The sequence below is a fragment of the Panulirus ornatus genome, chromosome 47 (assembly GCF_036320965.1).
Source record: "Panulirus ornatus isolate Po-2019 chromosome 47, ASM3632096v1, whole genome shotgun sequence".
Classification (NCBI taxonomy): Eukaryota; Metazoa; Arthropoda; class Malacostraca; order Decapoda; family Palinuridae; genus Panulirus; species Panulirus ornatus.
The window spans coordinates 8,008,020-8,025,282 of record NC_092270.1 but is presented as its reverse complement, the minus strand read 5'-3'; the positions used below and the strand labels follow the sequence as shown (position 1 = coordinate 8,025,282).

The window sequence follows — 17,263 nt, the reverse complement described above, 5'->3', positions numbered from 1 at the left end:
TCGCCATTCGCATGTAAAATTGGATACTTCCTATTAAAAATGGGCGGGTCGTCCGTGTTATCAAAAGACGTGGGGGGGGGGGGGGGGTAAAGAGCCACCTCAAGCTGTCTACAACTCCAGCAGGAGAGGCGGCGGAGGAGGAGAACAAGGAGGCGGAGGGGGAGAAGAAGGAAGAGGAGGAGGAGGTCCTCCTAAGAACTCCACGGAACTCACCGCAGTTGCCGAGCCTGTAGGCGTGGCTGTCGGGGCAGTTGTGGCAGCAGAGCTGGGGCAGGGCCTTGAAGTCGCTCTCGATCTTCTGCGGCAGCACGAGGGCGATGTTGTCGTAGTCGATCAGCGTCATGAAGGCGTTGTCGTCCGTCACGGTCATGACGGCCTCTCGCACCAGGTCGATGAAGCCCACCTGGTCGGTGATGTTGTACACGGGCGTGTCGATGGTGATGATCACCTCGCTCATCTTGCTGCCCTCGTCGTTAAGCTGTTGCGGGAGGAGGAGGATGGGGAAAAAGAATCAGACCTCGAGCGGCAACATATGGTTCATAAGAGTGAGGTGGTGGGTGGGTGGCGGGAGTTATGTGTGTGTGTGTGTCCCTCTCAATAACACGACTCGAGGACTGCTACAGAGATGGGGTGATAACTCCTTTGGGTCGTGGTGGCATTACAGTTGTGAGCGACCCATCTTACCACAACACTGTACTGAAAAGCGGCTCACGAACACCAAGATATGGAGGAGGCTAGGTTCTGAGGGGGAGTGAGGGAGGGGAGCTTTATATCTACGCCTGATCAGGTTGGGTTCACTAAGCCTAATGATATGATGATGACGCAGAGGGCACTGTGCCTTTCTTAAATAAACCAGAGGCAACCTACGTGCCTAAGGAGGCCTGTGTCACTGGTGAATGGGTGGAAGAGTCACGAGAACAGAGGCCAGTTCCTCCAGCCCATACGGCACCAAGTTAGCTGCAGGAAACGGAAGCAAACCCAAGCATTTTCCTCCAGACTACTGGTGGGAAAATGAGGGAAAGTAATGCCCGCTGAAGGAATAGGGAAAAGAGAAGAAATTACCATCAGCAGTAGTAGAAGAGGCAGTGGTGCTACTGGAAGACTAAGACGATCAGCAGTGAAAAGAAAAGCAGTGACAGACGCGGGAGAGTCAGAAGAAGCCGCCTGGTGAGGATCAAAGGCATCGTGGGTTACCATCAGCGGCTGACGTACTACACCATCAGCGGCTGACGTGCTACACCATCAGCGGCTGACGTGCTACACCATCAGCGGCTGACGTGCTACACCATCAGCGGCTGACATGCTACACCATCAGCGGCTGACGTGCTACACCATCAGCGGCTGACATGCTACACCATCAGCGGCTGACGTACTCGGAATAATAGGCAGAGTAACTACAAGAGGAGGAAGAGTAACTACAAGAGGAGGAAGAGTAACTACAAGAGGAGGAAGAGTAACTACAAGAGGAGGAAGGGTAACTACAAGAGGAGGAAGAGTAACTACAAGAGGAGGAAGAGTAACTACAAGAGGAGGAGGAGTGGCAGAGGCGCCAGTGGCAGTCTCGACCGACAGCCCCAGCAAAGACACCAGTTGGCGGGAGGACTCACAGCGCTCCTGATCTGCAGGTCGCCGATGCCGCACTCCTCGGGGTAGGGGCAGAAGATGTCGTTGTACTTGTAGACGAGGCCGTCGAACTGGTGCTGCAGCGTCTCGATGCTGGCGCGCTTGTAGGTGATCTTGAACTGCAGGTTGGCCGAGAACACGGGCACGATCTCTGCAAGGAGGAGGGAGAACAGGCTTAGAGTTCGGCGTGTGCTGCCACGAACTGCCGGGGTATTGAGGGTGAGGCTGGGAGTACCTCAGTGGGGGAAGGGAAGGACACGCATTAAAGGGTGAGGCTGGGAGTACCTCAGTGGGGGAAGGGAAGGACACGCATTAAAGGGTGAGGCTGGGAGTACCTCAGTGGGGGAGGGAAGGAACATGCATAAAGGGTGAGGCTGGAAGTACCTCAGTGGGGGAGGAAAGGACACGCATTAAGGGTGAGGCTGTGAGTACCTCAGTGGGGGAGGGAAGGAACATGCATTAAGAGTGAGGCTGGGAGTACCTTAGTGGGGGAGGGTGGGAAGGACATTTACGAGGGTGTGTGGGTGTGTGGAGGTGTGATACGCACCTCTCGCGGTGTGGACTAGTGGGGCGGTTAAAGAAGTGGGGATAAAACTGTTGCCAGAGGGAGGTTAAGGGTGCAAACACGGGCCATGTCGGGTTCAGGAAAAAAAACTGACTTACACCAATGGTCCAGAAACTAGGGGAACAGAGGCTGGCTGCGACTTGAATATACGACACGTGGGTGGTGAGGTACTTACTGACGTAGGCGAAGCTGGAGAGGAAGTCAGGGTGGGTGAGCAACGTGTGTTAAAAACTCAGACAAGACGAGGTATGTGGGCCACAAGCCACTCACTCAACCCCAAAGTAACGACCAGAGTAACAGGTTTAACAACTTTGTAAAAGGAAAAAAAAAAAAAAAAGAAGAGACGTAGAAAGTGGGAACAGAAGTGACAGAGCAAGAAAAAAAAAATGTTTTCGTGAGACAAGATCAATCCTGAGAAAGGCCACGCTTACACACGTAATGGGGCATATGCAGAACAGCCTTCAAAATCCGTGAGGAACAACTACCAGCCTTGCGGAACCACCCACCACCACCCCTCTTCGCCATCACCTTGAACCTGCGATAACAACACACGTTTCGCAGGTGAGGAACGAAGAATCATACTCCTCCACAATTCATTGGGTAAGCCAGGGAAACGGGACACCTACTGTATCGCCAACATCACGCGGGAATACAGCCCATCACCATGACCCGTCACAGGCCATGCTATATATATACAGTCTCGCAGTGCAACAATAACCCATGACTTGCGAGACTCCGGCCTTATCTGAGGGTCAGGGAAGGTCAGAGGCAGGGTCGCCGAGGTAGGCGTTCCGGTAGGAGACCCGGTGGTGCTCACCAGATACGGAGGAGGAGTGGCATCACGGCGTGACCTCGTCTTGCGGGGACCAGACCGGGAGCGGAAATGAGTTATCGAGACACACTGGAAGCAAGACGACCCGCGCGCTCCGGGAATGGCGACCTCGCGTGAAGTTAAGCCTCACGGGGCGTGGCCAGCGGGCCTGCGAAGTACTCAGCCCATACTGCGTACAGAGGAAGGGCGTCGTCGGCACTGTCGCATCCAGCGTGTGCGTTGATCACACACGCGGGGCCTACCGAGGAGGGAGGGAGGACTTGGGTAGGAGGCCCCCACAGTCGTCCATCTCTCCCGCCCACCTCCACTCGTCAGTAAACCAGAAGCTAACATGGCTCAGTTCCGCTGCCAAGTGTGTCAGATCTCTCCATAGCGTGGAGCATCACACCAGCACCTGCCTGGCCACCTACGCTGCTCGAGAGAGACGAGGACGCAGGCGTAGAGGCAGGGAAGCAAGAGGGCGCAAGAGGATGAGAACAACAGGGTTAAAAAGCAGATGTGTAGCTGCCGGGTGTGGAATAAGCCTTCTCTCTGGTATGGGAGTTGGGTTCCGTCGGTGCACTGGCCGCTGGACACGGCACGTTACCCTGGGCTCACTACCTCACTGGGAACCAGCACCTGGCCCCCAGGAACACCACCACAGAAACCCAGTGTCTACGACGGTAAAGGAATCCATTCTTTTACCCATTTTAGAATATGAAGCCATGAAGGCTATCATGAGAACTGTGTGACTGGGTCTCGGGAGAAGGAGGTGGGGGGGTCAGCAAGTGAGGTCAGGTAAGGTGACCTCAGACGGAAAGACAAGTTCGCTTTCTTCGTCCCCACCAGGAGAGGCGACGAAAGATGGTGAGGTTAAGGGAGGCACATACTGAGGCCTGACGTATGGGGACCATCGTGGGCTATAAACCATCATTACGACCAGCGCAGGAACTCGCCCATGACGCCAAAGGACCTGAAGAACCGTCCGTGACAGTTGAGTACGGGGTCGCTATGCAATAAAGGCACCATCACAAGTCGGTCAGCTCTACTCATCATGAGGGTGAGACGAGACACTAACCACAGCGCTCACGAGAGGCAAGAGAGACAAGAGGCCCTGAGGAACACCACGGTGTGTGTGTGTGTGTGTGTGTGTGTGTGTGTGTGTGTGTGTAAATTACCTGTTTGAACAGTACGGGGAGGGAGGTGTGCACTCGTGGTGACCCATATCTCAAAACTTTCTTTACGACCTTATAACTTTCTGAACTTGTGTATGCTACAGTGCCTCTGTGTGTGTGTATGTATGTTTATATATATATATATATATATATATATATATATATATATATATATATATATATATATATATACGTGTGTGTGTGTGTGTGTGTGTGTACATATAACGGATCTGTGAAAGTGAGTGTTGGAGGCGGAGTGCGACCAGTGACAGACGTGGACGAGGGGGGTCATGTGGTCTAGGACTAACAGCAGGAGGTCCTTCGGCGCCTCGCCTTCGGGACAAGATAAGGGGAACCCTGAGGCCACCAGACGCAAAGGTTATCACCACTCCCTTGCCTTGAGGAGCCAGAGATAACGCGCGCCGTGACTGATGATCGGAATTCAGAGAGAGATAAGAGAGACAAGCAGGACAGAGAGGCACTGTGAAAGGCCAGAAGCGCATGATGAATATTCCTCAACAGGATGCAAAACGAAGGTTGAGTGATCGTCCCGTGAGATTCAGTGGCCACCATCCATCACCACTCGTCTGTGATTAATGGTCTGAGGCCGCGGAATCACACGACAATAAAAGATACGACCGACCCAAGGTTCGGGGGCGACGATGCAATCAAATGAGAACCCGCGACAGGAGTCGGGCTGGTGACATGCCAGTTATGCAATGACCTGGCCGGCCGGCTGGTCCCTCTTTTGCGACAAGGCTGGCCTGGTGTAGTCTCTGGCACGGGGCCCTTGTCCCTCTTTCCCAAGGGTACCCTCCCGGCGCGGTGTGTAGATCATGCTGGAAGCTCAAGAGGAACTCACTCGAAAGTGCCGGAGATGTCCACACGTCGTATGACAAACCCCCCGTGTCACACGGGTCGAATGCCAGAACCCCAATGGCTCAGAGAAGCCAATGACCTTTCAGATCACAGTCAATCGCCAGCCTCAACATATGTTACGTATAATCACAACCACTTGATCCAAAACCTGAGATCCGGAACTATCGAAGCAGTAGTTCAGATAAACGGTAAAAATAATGCTCCAATCGCGTGAAATTAAGCAAGCTACTCCCTCCCTCTCTCCGCCTTGATTCCCAGAGTGAAACTTGGAACCAGGGCTAGGAGGGAGGGCGCCCCCACTAGAGGCGGAGGCACAAGTCAAATGAGAAGCCGTAGTTAGTGGAGTGGGTCACAGGGCCGGCCACCTTCACAACTGGTTTGTTTTTGTTCACTTTCCAGCCGAGCGCTCGGCTTGACCCGCCAACCGGCCGCCCAGGGCTGCCAACTACTGCTGCCTGGTTCCTCCTTCCCCACACCTCCTCTCTCTCTCTCCTCTCCTCTCCTCCCTCACACCTGCTTTGGATGCAAGCTCTGTGTGTGACTGTGGAGCAAGGGCGAGAGAAGCCATGGCATACCCTGGGACTCCCTAACGTACCAGGGGAAGAAAAGAAAAGAAAACGCGACCTTCAGCCAGTGGTCAAGTGGACGCGCAGACGGCGGTAAACACACGCCAGTCTCGTAATGTAAACAACGCGTGACAAGCTACTGGAGCATTTACATGACGTCCTGTCATGTAAATGTGGCACCGTAAAAAAAAAGGACCCAGCTGGAGCCGCGACTAAGGACGTTCTGTAAATTGAGGGAAAGATGATGAAAACAAAAAAGAAAACATGGCAGGTGTCTGGAAGTGACCTGGGCCAGCTTGCCGTACTCTGGCGCGAGGCGCATCTTTGAGAATGCACGGTGGCGAGAGAGAGAGAGAGAGAGAGAGAGAGAGAGAGAGAGAGAGAGAGAGAGAGGAAGATGATCGGCCGCCGGGAACCTGCGGAAGTGAGAAGGGTGGGCTAAGAGTGGGAGGTGGAGGTGTGGTGGTCCCCCCCGGGGGATGGTAGATATCTGGCAGGGTGCCCACTTGGTCAATCGTGTGTGTGTGTGTGTGTGTGTGTGTGTGTGTGTGTAGACAATCTTCGAGGGGAGAGCCATCATGTGTCCTTCTTCAAGTAGCGGGTGTTCGCCAGCAGGTGACCACGACGAACTTGGTTCACTTCCACTGACCCGAACTACCTTAATGACTACCACCAACCACCTCGACTCTTTTCCCTCCCTCCTCAACTCTCACGCCAACCACTCAACCACCACAACCGTCCACCTACAACGCCAACCCCTCAACAACCCTTCATCCACCACACAAACCAGTCATCCCCCCAAAAAAAAACCCTCCACCCATCATATCTACCAGTTAACCACCACAAACCCTTCATCTACCACACCAACCACAAACCCTTCATCTACCACACCAACCACAGTCATCTACCAAAACCCTTCAACCACCACATCAACCACTCATCAAACCACCCGCCCCAGCCCCTCAGCTCCCACACCAACCATACACACTTGAGAGACGTTGGCCTAAACCACTGCTCACAGTACCTCAGCACCACAAACTACATTTCAGTCCAAGGCAGCCAAGTGTCTGAGCGAGTGAAGATGCCTGGCACAGATGTAAAGATAATATCGATACTGAAAAGGAGAAAAAAAAAAAACCCTCCAGAGCGGATGGTCTGGAGAGGGAGGGAAGAAAAAGAAGCGACCTCGAGGGAAGGAGAGAGGAAACGTGTTGTATAATGTCAGGAGTGAGGAGGCGACAAGAGGCGATGGGAAAGTAACACTTCCGTGGAGGGTTTCATACACACACGTCCATAACCTACATGAGCGCGTGGGGTGTGTGTGGTGTGGTGGTGGTGGCAACAGTTGGAGGAAAGATTCTGGGAGTTGTGGTGATAGTGGTAGGGTGCTGTGGTGGTTGAGCAGCAGCAGCTGTGGTAGTAGAAGCTGTGGTATTGAGCGGTAGCGTTGGGCACACCGTGTGCCCTGCTGGATGTGAAACTTCCCACACACACACACACACACCCCTGACCGAGTGGGTCAACTCTGCTTCGACACCAGTAGACCTGACACCTCGCCACACCTGTCATCCTCTCCACAAACATGATATTCCAGTCTTTTTTCTCTCTCTCTTCCCAAACAACAACACTTATTACTCCAGAATCTCAAACGTGCCATTCTGTTTTTGCGGACCATAGCCTCAAAGCGCAGAAAGCGGATCTATTATCATACGTCAGGCAGGTGGCGCGGAGGGGGGTGGGGTGGACTTTCCACCAACGGCGTCCAAATGTCGTACCCACTGGATTCATCCCACGGCAGGAGTCTGCACGAGTGGAAGTGGTGAAGGTGGGGGCGTCCTAGGCCACTGTGAGGTTCAGGAGAGAGAGAGAGAGAGAGAGAGAGAGAGAGAGAGAGAGAGAGAGAGAGAGAGAGAGAGAGAGAGAGAGAGAGAGAGAGAGAGACTTCAGTAGCAGCGGCACAACACAGGAGAACTTTCCGTAGCACCTTCGGCTCCTGCCGGAGGGTCTCCTACTGACGGAGGACTTACCGTAACACTCTGGGGGCCCTGCCGGAGGAGTCCTAAGTCCTACTGACGGAGAACTTACCGTAACTTTACATGGGAACCTGCCGGAGGAGTCCTACTGACGGAGGACTGACCGTAACACTACATGGGGTCCTGCCGGAGGAGTCCTACTGACGGAGGACTTACCGTAACACTCTGGGGCCTTGCCGGATGGGGCCCACTGGCCGCCGGCGTCGCAGGAGTACTTGGGGGCGGGTTCGTCGAAGAAACCGAAGCCTTGTTCGCAGACGGCGTCGCACATGGACCCTGCAAGGGCGACACATGACGCTGGGAGGTGGCAACACGACGTAACAGGACAACAACAAAAATAATGTATAAAAACGCTACAGTTGACCCTCCCTTCCTGATTACCTCACCACCCTGGGAACAGCTGCACCTCCTGCCAACACTCACATCTTCCCCCCTTCCTCCCTTACACGCCTGCCACTCCCTCTCCCTGCTTCTTTAACTCCCCCTTCCTCCTACTTTTCCCCTCCTTCTCAGCTCCCTGCTTATAACCCCAACACAGCTCCTCCGTCCACATTCCCTCCTGCTACAGTTGACCCTCCCTTGTCTTCCGGGATTCTCCCTTCCGCTTAAAGGCCACACCCTTGCTCTCTTTATATCTAGGGTGGCTCTGCCTTGCGCCCTTAGGGGCTCGGTGCCGACCCTTCGATCCCCGCCGTCCTAAACTAATGCACCCTGACCAGCCAGGCACTGATTCCTGGTCCTTTCCGCCCCAATGTGACTCATCCTTAAGACTCCCTAGCAGGCCTGGGATATCCACCCTGACTCCGAACAATCTAGTCTGACTCGCCCTTGTTCTGTAACCAAGGGAGACCCACCCATGCTAGGCCCTCTCCCTATCCCAGATGACTCACCCTGAGTCCATGGGTACTCATCCTAGCCCCCTCCTCGTCCCAGATGGCTCACCCTGAGTCCATGAGTACTCACCCTAGCCCCCTCCTCATCCCAGATGGCTCACCCTGAGTCCATGGGTACTCACCCTAGCTCCCTCCTCATCCCAGATGGCTCACCCTGAGTCCATGGGTACTCACCCTTGCCCCCCCCTCGTCCCAGATGACCCACCCTGAGGTCATGGGTACTCACCCTAGCCCCTTCCTATCCCAGATGCCTCACCCTGAGGTCATGGGTACTCATCCTAGCCCCCTCCTCATCCCAGATGACCCACCCTGAGCCCATGAGTACTCATCCTAGCCCCCTCCTCATCCCAGATGACCCACCCTGAGCCCATGAGTACTCACCCTAGCCCCCTCCTCACCCCAGATGGCTCACCCTGAGTCCATGGGTATTCATCCTAGCCCCCTCCTCATCCCAGATGACCCACCCTGAGGTCATGGGTACTCACCCTAGCCCCTTCCTATCCCAGATGCCTCACCCTGAGGTCATGGGTACTCATCCTAGCCCCCTTCCTATCCCAGATGACCCACTTTGAGCACATGAGTACTCATCCTAGCCCCCTCCTCGTCCTAGATGACTCACCCTGAGTCCATGGGTACTCACCCTAGCCCCCTCCTCGTCCCAGATGACCCACTCTGAGGTCACGATTACTCACCTTTGCTCCAGGTAATCTTATTCTCGCAGGATCCGTCGTGGATGACCTCGGACACACCCCTGCAGGTGGAGATGGTGTGGAAGGGCGTCTCGAAGTTCGAGCAAGTCTCCACATCTGGACGGAGAAAAGCAAACAAAAGAAATCAGTTAACGGATCCACAATACAGGAAAACAACAAAAATATAAACACGAAACTGTTTGATAGATGTCCATAAACACCCTCTTCCTCCCATCCCCCGCCATGTAAAAAAAAAAAAAAAAAAAAGGGGGGACTTTAAAAAGACGCGTCTAATTTTCTAAGGGCAAAAAACATGGATCAATTTTAAAGGACCCTGGTCGGCCACAAGTCTGACCGTTTGCCATCTAAACAGGGAACTGTTTGTGGATCCACAAAAACCAGTCTCGACGCCCCGGTACGTCACCCGGGACGCTGTTAATGGGAGTCACAGGCAAGTCTCCACATCTGTTAAGTGTACAAAAGTGGCGAAGGATCCACAAAAAAACGTCTCCACAATTATGGTTCATAGAGAGTCCACAATTATGGTTCATAGAGAGTCCACAATTATGGTTCATAGAGAGGAAATCAGTCATGGAGTCATCTAATGTCAACATCTGTGACGATCAAACGACCTTTTCTTTTTCTTATTTCCAAAAGCCAATCTAATTCAACCTCAAGGTTAAGGGACTAGTCTCGACTTATTCATAAGTGGCATAATTACAGAGGGGGTCGTATTATTATAAAGAACGAGATACGAACGGGAACTGAAGATAAATAATAACAATAAAAAAACACCACACACGAACTCGCGCGCTTGTCATCGGTAAAATTGTCGACGCCGAAAACTTGTCGTGACTCTGTCCTTGAAGGTGTGTGTTCATCAGTGTTGCTCTCACGGGGCCGACCAAGACTGCAGGTGCGTGCACCAGACGGATTCTTGCGGGGTGGTCGTGCCTCCCTCACTACCACTGCTGCTCCTCCTGGGACGCATGCCACACCCTCGCCTCCGGTCGGGTGTCGACCGGGAAAGCCACGACAGAAGTTTTCGCCACCAACACACACTTCGACTCTTATTACGTGTCGGCGAGGAATAAAGCGTTATCTTGACCCGAGGGGGATAGGGTCGGGGGTCATCTACCGTATGGTTGAAGTCCCGTACTGTTTACCACTGACCCGGCGGCTTGCCAGACCCATACACCCTAACCCTTAACTGCGTACTTTACTCACAAGCGGTGAGGATCGAGCCCAGTCTGGGGCCCCACCGAGCCACGAGGTCACCAAGCCAGTGTGACACCACCTTCAAGGGCAACAGGTTCCGGCGGGTGGCTGAGGTACTGCAGGCGCCGTCGCTTGCAAATGAGCTCCGGAAGTCTTTCGCAGACGGGGGCGCGCGCGCGCGCTTGCGTCCTCACGACAACAGGTCATCATGAGGGACTTGTTGGATCGACGTCACCGCCTTGTGTGCTGACGAAGAGGTTGTGGCGCGGACCAGGAGCGGACTGGGTAGGGCGGCATGACGGAGTGGAGACAGGTTTTTGCCTCCCCTGTACATGTTCTCTCGGAAGGTCAGGAGTGAGGAGAAAAAAAAAAACCCGCGGGAATAAACCCTCTGATGTGCTCTGTATTCCCCCCCTTGCGTTATCCAGCAGGTGGCCACTGCCGATGGGGGAGCGTGGCCATACGCGCGTGTGAGGAGGAGGAGCAGGCGCGTGTGTGGAGGGGAGGAGAGTGGGGGATGAGAGGTGAATGTTGTGTGTGTGTGTGTGTGTCTGTGGGTCTTGTGTCAGGTGAGACACTTGTCTAGCCTCCCTACTCTGCCACAGCCTCTCGGGTACTCAACATCCACCGACGCTTGCAAGTCGCTCAGCTGTACTGCACGGGGTTACAGTGGAACGCTGCCGCCGACCCTCTGTATGTATACAAGGGGGGCGGTCATCCCCTCTGTACACAAACTGATCCCACTGTACACCGGTAAACCCCTCTGTGCACAGGGGTAAAAACACCCCCCCCTCTCTCTAAACAACCGTACAAGGTCGACCAGCAGCGTCTATTCTGATCTTCCTTTTCTGTGTGAAAGTCAATTCCATCAAAATAAGAATGCGAAATGAATCTCTGTAGTCGATCAAATTTGAAGATGATGGTCGTCTGTTTGCTGTGTGGCGATGGTGCGAATCCTGTTATGTGCAATGTGGCTCTAGATTCCTTACATCCTTCTACCTTTTATCAATACCTGTCCTCAGGTTCACCATGTCTGCCAATACACCTCTTCCTCAGGTGCAATATGCATACGCACTGCGCATGGTATGTAGGTAGGTATCAAAGTCTTCCAGATGTGCAATTACGAGTACAGTTGAACACACAAGGTAATCGTCTTTTTCCCCGTCGAACTACCTGCTCCAATATGCCGGTCCCATCAGCAGCCCAGGTGTACAAAATGCAGCAGGTGTTAACGGGACGGGCCATATAAAGCGGTAGGGCAGGACACTGGCGGCGACTTCTCCACCATTCATCACCAAGGTTGGGTGGTGCAGTGGCTGGCTTGGCTTCCTAGACCATGGCTCTTCTACTGCCGTCATGGACGCACCATAGCTTTCCCAGCACGTCAAGGATGATCTAAATCCTACTCGTGCTGCCTTCAACTCCTTAAGTACACATCCTTCTCTCGCAGTCCCTCGAAGGGTATGAAGAACCACACCTCGAACCCCTTAAGGATACGTTCAAAATTCCGTTGTGCCTTCAAGGACTCTTTTATGGATATGCTATACTCTCGTCATGCCTTCAGGGATGTGATACCCGCAGCCAACTCCTGTAGGGTTCGTGAAAGGATGTAAGACGCTCCTGTAGACCACCGACTGAGGACACACCTTAAGTCTTCCAGTCCCCTTTATGTTTACAGGATGATCTCGTGGCGTCATTGCGACTCTGTGAGAGGCGCGGGGTTAGAAAGTGCCGATCCAGATGACGACAAAACAATTGCTCCCTCCATCTGACACGTTCCCCGGCATTTCGGCAAGGCTTCTAAATTTACCTGAGGGGCCCCGAGGCACAACATATGTCGCAGTAGTAGTCCCGGCAGCACCTTCAGGCAGCGGTGGAAAGGTCTGAGATTAGTGGTCAACGGGGCCTAAGGCTGAGAGAGAGGTAGGTGTAGGAGGAGGAGGAGAAAAGGTAACGAGGCCTAGTCAGCGGTAGAAGGAACATGGACAGTGCTGGAGCATGATGTGTCCAGTATAATGATGGGGGGGGGGGGGGGGGGGGTTACTGCCTCCCTCTCCCTCCCACCTGAACTCACCCCTGCTTTACTACGGGGTGTCTCCATCTATACCGTGTAGGTCTTTTAAGGATACTACGCCTGTCCTCCTACAGACCAACTTCGTCACAGACCAGGTTATCTGTCCTCGCCCAGGCATCGAAAGATCTTACGCCAAGCCGGAGGTATGTAGGGGTTAGACAACGGATGGGACGGGCGGTCAAGTTCATCTCCCGCTTTACATCTTCGCTCGTCCGCCGACAGAGGCCAGAGATGAGACGTTTACCTTGTTCCTAGGGCAAGTCTAGGTCTAGCGTCTCAGGGCAGGTCCAGGTCTAGTTGTTTCCCCAGGACCAGAATGGGTCCCGGGTTCTAGTTTCCCCAGGACGTGTGGAGGTTTGGGGGGGAGGGGGTCGTCGTCTCAGGGTACGTTCAGCTCCTGGCTTTCCCGGACGTCGCCACGGTCTGGATTCCAGGTTGGCCCAGCCACCGTATACCTCTTGGTGTGTCCAGGAATGTCAAAACCCCTCGTGTTAAGGCGGCAGCAGGACCTTATCCCCACCACCCCCTGCGCGGGTCTAGTAACGATCCCCGACAGCTTAACGAGTCTCGCTCGCTCTCTGCTTCAGGAGGGAACCTTCCCCCGCTCGCTAATTACCCGCAGTAACGCTATAATTACCTGAAGATCAACCGACCGGGAGAGGAAGGGACTGTCTTCCTCGCAGGTGTGTGCCAGCCTTGGGCAACCTTCCGGGAGGGCTGTGGTGGCAGTGGTGGTAGGAGTGAAGCATTACCAACACCTGCCACACGTCACTACCAGGGCCCAGGGCACCATATCTATGGCTCACCTGGGCTGGCACAGCCTCTCCAGAGATGGCACTGTACGTCTTCCTAAGGGGAGGGGAGATTACCTCACCCCGGCACCTGAGGGGCGTGGAGATCACTTCCCACAGGCCCTCCTGTGGCAGTCACTCCTAAAGACACCCATTGTTTCCCCTAGCCGAAGCGTGGGTCGCCGTCCACCCACCTGCAGAACTCGCGCATTCAACAGGGTACATCACCCGTCAACACCCCACTGCCACAGACCTCAACACACACACACACACACACACACACACACACACACGAGACCCGTAATACATACCATCAAACACCACAACACATGGAGAACACCACAGTGTAACACACTGAGGGCCCCTCATGTTCCAGGGAAACTTCTATACAGTGTGTGTGTGTGTAGGGCAGTGTGGCGTGGCGTGGCGTGGCGGGTCGGGGGAGAAGCGAAATCACTGGTACCCAAGTCCCTGGAACGGGCCACAACCCCGTCATTATCCACCTCTCCGGCCCAGCCTCACGACATCTACCGTGAAAGATGTCTTCCACAACTGACCCACTTCATGTAGCCACGTCTCCCTCCCTTCGCTCGCCCGTTCTCAGCTGGCCTCACTCTACGTGAACAAACGCTCACTGTAGGAGCAAGGGGTGATATACTCGTCCATCTTGGGGGACACAGCCACCGCCACAGGTCTATGGGGTACAGAGACTTGAGGCATGGAACGCTCTGGCGTTACTATTCCACTCGAAGGTACGAACGGATCTCAACCCAGAACCAAGACAGACGCGAACCCCACTTTCTACCACACCTCCGCGCGCTGAGTAGTGATCAACTGTTATTTTCATAATAACATACAGTATGTATATAACAGGCGATGATCATTCTTGCTTTCCTCAACTTCTAAAATGCGTAAACGAGGACGGTGTTTACAGAATGAGCAACTGGGCAACACGCCGTCACACCTCGGGCGGGGCGCGCGGGAAGGTAGCAGTCAGTGTCCTGGAGGCACGTGACCCACACCCCGGGGCGGCGGCGACGACTTCGGCCACTCAGAACACATCCAGTTCTGGCCTTTTACGTAAGGCCGAATGTGAAAGGCACAAGCTTCGTGGAGAATTCTTAGTACAATGCTTCCACAAAAAAACACAAAGGCCTCCGGCACTGAAAAAAAAAGAGACTAAAACGAACAAAAAAACACAAGGCCTGTGTAGTCGACACCAGGGATACGGACGTCAGAACTTTTGAATCCGATATACTCGCTCACATCTCAAAACTGTGATCACATTCGGCTTGGCTCCAACCAGGAGAGAATTCCCGTGGCCGCCATATAGTAGTACTTCAGCATCGCGAGAAAAAGAAATTACTTAATGATAATAACTTTAAAAATCTAATCTGCATCAAGAAAAAAACATTCATTCGTTTAATAAGACTCACTGCTTCCCTCACTGTGATGCAAATGAGACTTAAATATGGCGCTAGGAAGGGGACAAGCCTTCGGCATCCGAGCTACGATGCGCGTCTGGTAGACGAGGAGAGCACAGACCAGTCGATCATCGACTCCTCGCACCATTCACCTCCCTTAAGGAATGACTTTGAGTTTCGCCTGCCCCTCCGACCATATCGCATAGCTACATCATACGACCAACGCAAAGCAGGAGTATCAATAATGACGTAAAGATTGGATGTCGTACAACAGCACTGTGAGCGTGGGGCCGCTTGAGGTATGTTGTCCATGTTGTCAGCAGCAGTGGTGGTGTCAGCAGGCGAGGACCAACCACGGAGGAGTCTGTCTGTTGTCAGAGAGAGTCTGTTGTCAGTACAGGAGCGACGGTGTGGCATCTGGAGTCTGAAGGCCTGTGTGTGTGTGTATAACAACATGCTCTCAGACCCGGTGTAAGTGTGTCAGCCTTACGTCAGGGCGCTGTGGTAATGAAAGACACTCGTAGTACTTACATGGGGGTGTCAGCATGGCGGAACTGGTGTCAGAATTGGGTCAGAGAGGTGGCGCAACGCTTGCCGTACGCTGTCTTGACTGGTATCAGTATGCGATCGGAATATAATGCCACCGGAGTCAGCATCTAGCATGTGTACCACACGCCTGACTGGCTCCGGGGGGGTCGTGACCCCTTCTAGAGGGCAGCATTCACACGACCTGCTACAACCTCTTGCCAATACGTGCACACCGCGGCCATCACAGGTGACTGAGCCTCCTCCTTCATCCAGCTGGTAGGGCGGTACCAATTTAACTTTTTTTTTTCTTCTCTCTCCTTTGGAATAAGGGCCACGTCCATGACCTGGCGTAAAGTGAGGGTCGTCTTAAAAGGAATTCACGACCTCTTGGTAAGCTGTGCTTAAGAGCATTCATGGTGGTGGCGTCCATGTTCGACGACCCGGCGATACTCTCATCATACGGCTGGCACATAGGGGCCTTGCTTTCCCCTCAACAGACCGGATCACACACCGGTTCTCACGTCACCGGGAGCCCCAACTTCCACACCTGATCGACTACCACTCGACGAAGTGTTAGATCGCCCCACTCATGCAAAGGCATCCGCCGGGCCTGCTTGCAACATCGTAATTGTCACGAACTATCTCCTTGCAGCAATCAAGTTCTCAATGGGTCAATTGGTAATGACTGCTCGTAAAAAGAAGTCTGATGATATAAACTTAAAAGGTTACGAATGGCAGGTGGGGTTGACAAGCATCTCCCGATAGACCCGGGGACTCGGTTAATGCCTCTTGTGTTACACCGAGCGAAGCCAACACCTTCGTGTAATGGGAGGAGGACAATTAGTACACTTTAATGAGACCCAAACTGAAATCCAGTACCAGTGGATCAACGGAGGATGATCCACCACACACCAAATACCTTATCTTTTTCTCTCAGGCTAAAAAAGGTCGACTGGTAACCCCAGCCGTCCTTTCGACTATGGTTAGAAAATAAGAGCCAATTGGTACCTCTGGAAGCCCAGGGGCCCCTCTAATACAAGGGTGACTGGTACCTCTATTATCACCCCGAAGGCTCCCTAGTTACCTGTGCTGTAATCTACTACCCTTCTGCAGGTAGACGAGCGCCTCTTCTCATCGAGGTAGATGGTATGGTGAGAGGTCTTCCTAAAACACCACAGGTCCTCCTCCTCCCCCCATCACCCGAGTACCTGGGTATCGAAGTAGGCGTCCCGGACCATCTTCCGTTAGCACTTGCCTCGACCCCGTGATACCCCACAGCAGAAGCAATGTCGACGGATGCAATCAAGCGAACACAACTTCCTGTTGCCTTAAGTTCAGGCAAACTTATGACAGCCGTTCACCTCCCCCAGCTCCTCTGCGCCTACGGCTGTACAGCCACGCCCTTGCTTTGGTCTGTGAGGGGGGGGTACATAACGTTTCGCGCCTCCTCCGTCAGCTTGCCAGCTGAGGCATATCCCCCGCCTAGATTCCTCCGTGACCTATTACTGTAGCCTTGAGCTCTCCATGTAGAACCTTGCGACACCGCCAAGGGCGTGGCGGGCCGACAGCTGCTTGGGGCCAATATCACCCAACTCCTTTCTCATATTTTCGACGACAATGAGGGTGAACGGGAGGGGGGAAACCAACAACCATCTGTCATGAGGTAAAAACCAATGATTTATATGAGGCAATAAGCTGCTACGTAGACTAACCAAACAGGCTGGCAATGTGACTGTGAGGAACGAAGGTGAGAATATGCCAAAAAGAAAAAGAAAAAGAAAATAGGTACAACACTACGGTATCGTATACACTCCGTCCCGCTGTCACCGCCTCCCTCCCCACACACTGCTACGCGTACCCAGGTGCACCACCTCCCCGTCATCCATCACCCGCGCTTATCATTACGGTGGATGCAAAGTGAGGAACTGAGAGAAGGTCCGGTGACTCCGCACTGCTCCCAGGAGAGGCCACATCCCTCACTCGGGTGACCCACG

At 53.6% G+C, this 17,263-nt stretch overlaps 1 protein-coding gene across 2 annotated transcripts in view; it reads right to left on the bottom strand.

Annotated features, from left to right (window-relative positions):
• LOC139763502 (uncharacterized) overlaps positions 1-17,263 on the bottom strand; it is a 182,565-nt gene that overhangs the window by 2,695 nt on the left and 162,607 nt on the right. For both annotated transcript variants that reach the window (XM_071689633.1, XM_071689632.1), the window contains 4 exons: positions 9,238-9,351; positions 7,809-7,928; positions 1,608-1,774; positions 214-478 (listed from right to left, as the gene is read on the bottom strand). In XM_071689633.1, coding sequence (XP_071545734.1) covers positions 214-478; positions 1,608-1,774; positions 7,809-7,928; positions 9,238-9,351 — 666 coding nt within the window. The remainder of the gene's footprint in view (positions 1-213; positions 479-1,607; positions 1,775-7,808; positions 7,929-9,237; positions 9,352-17,263) is intronic.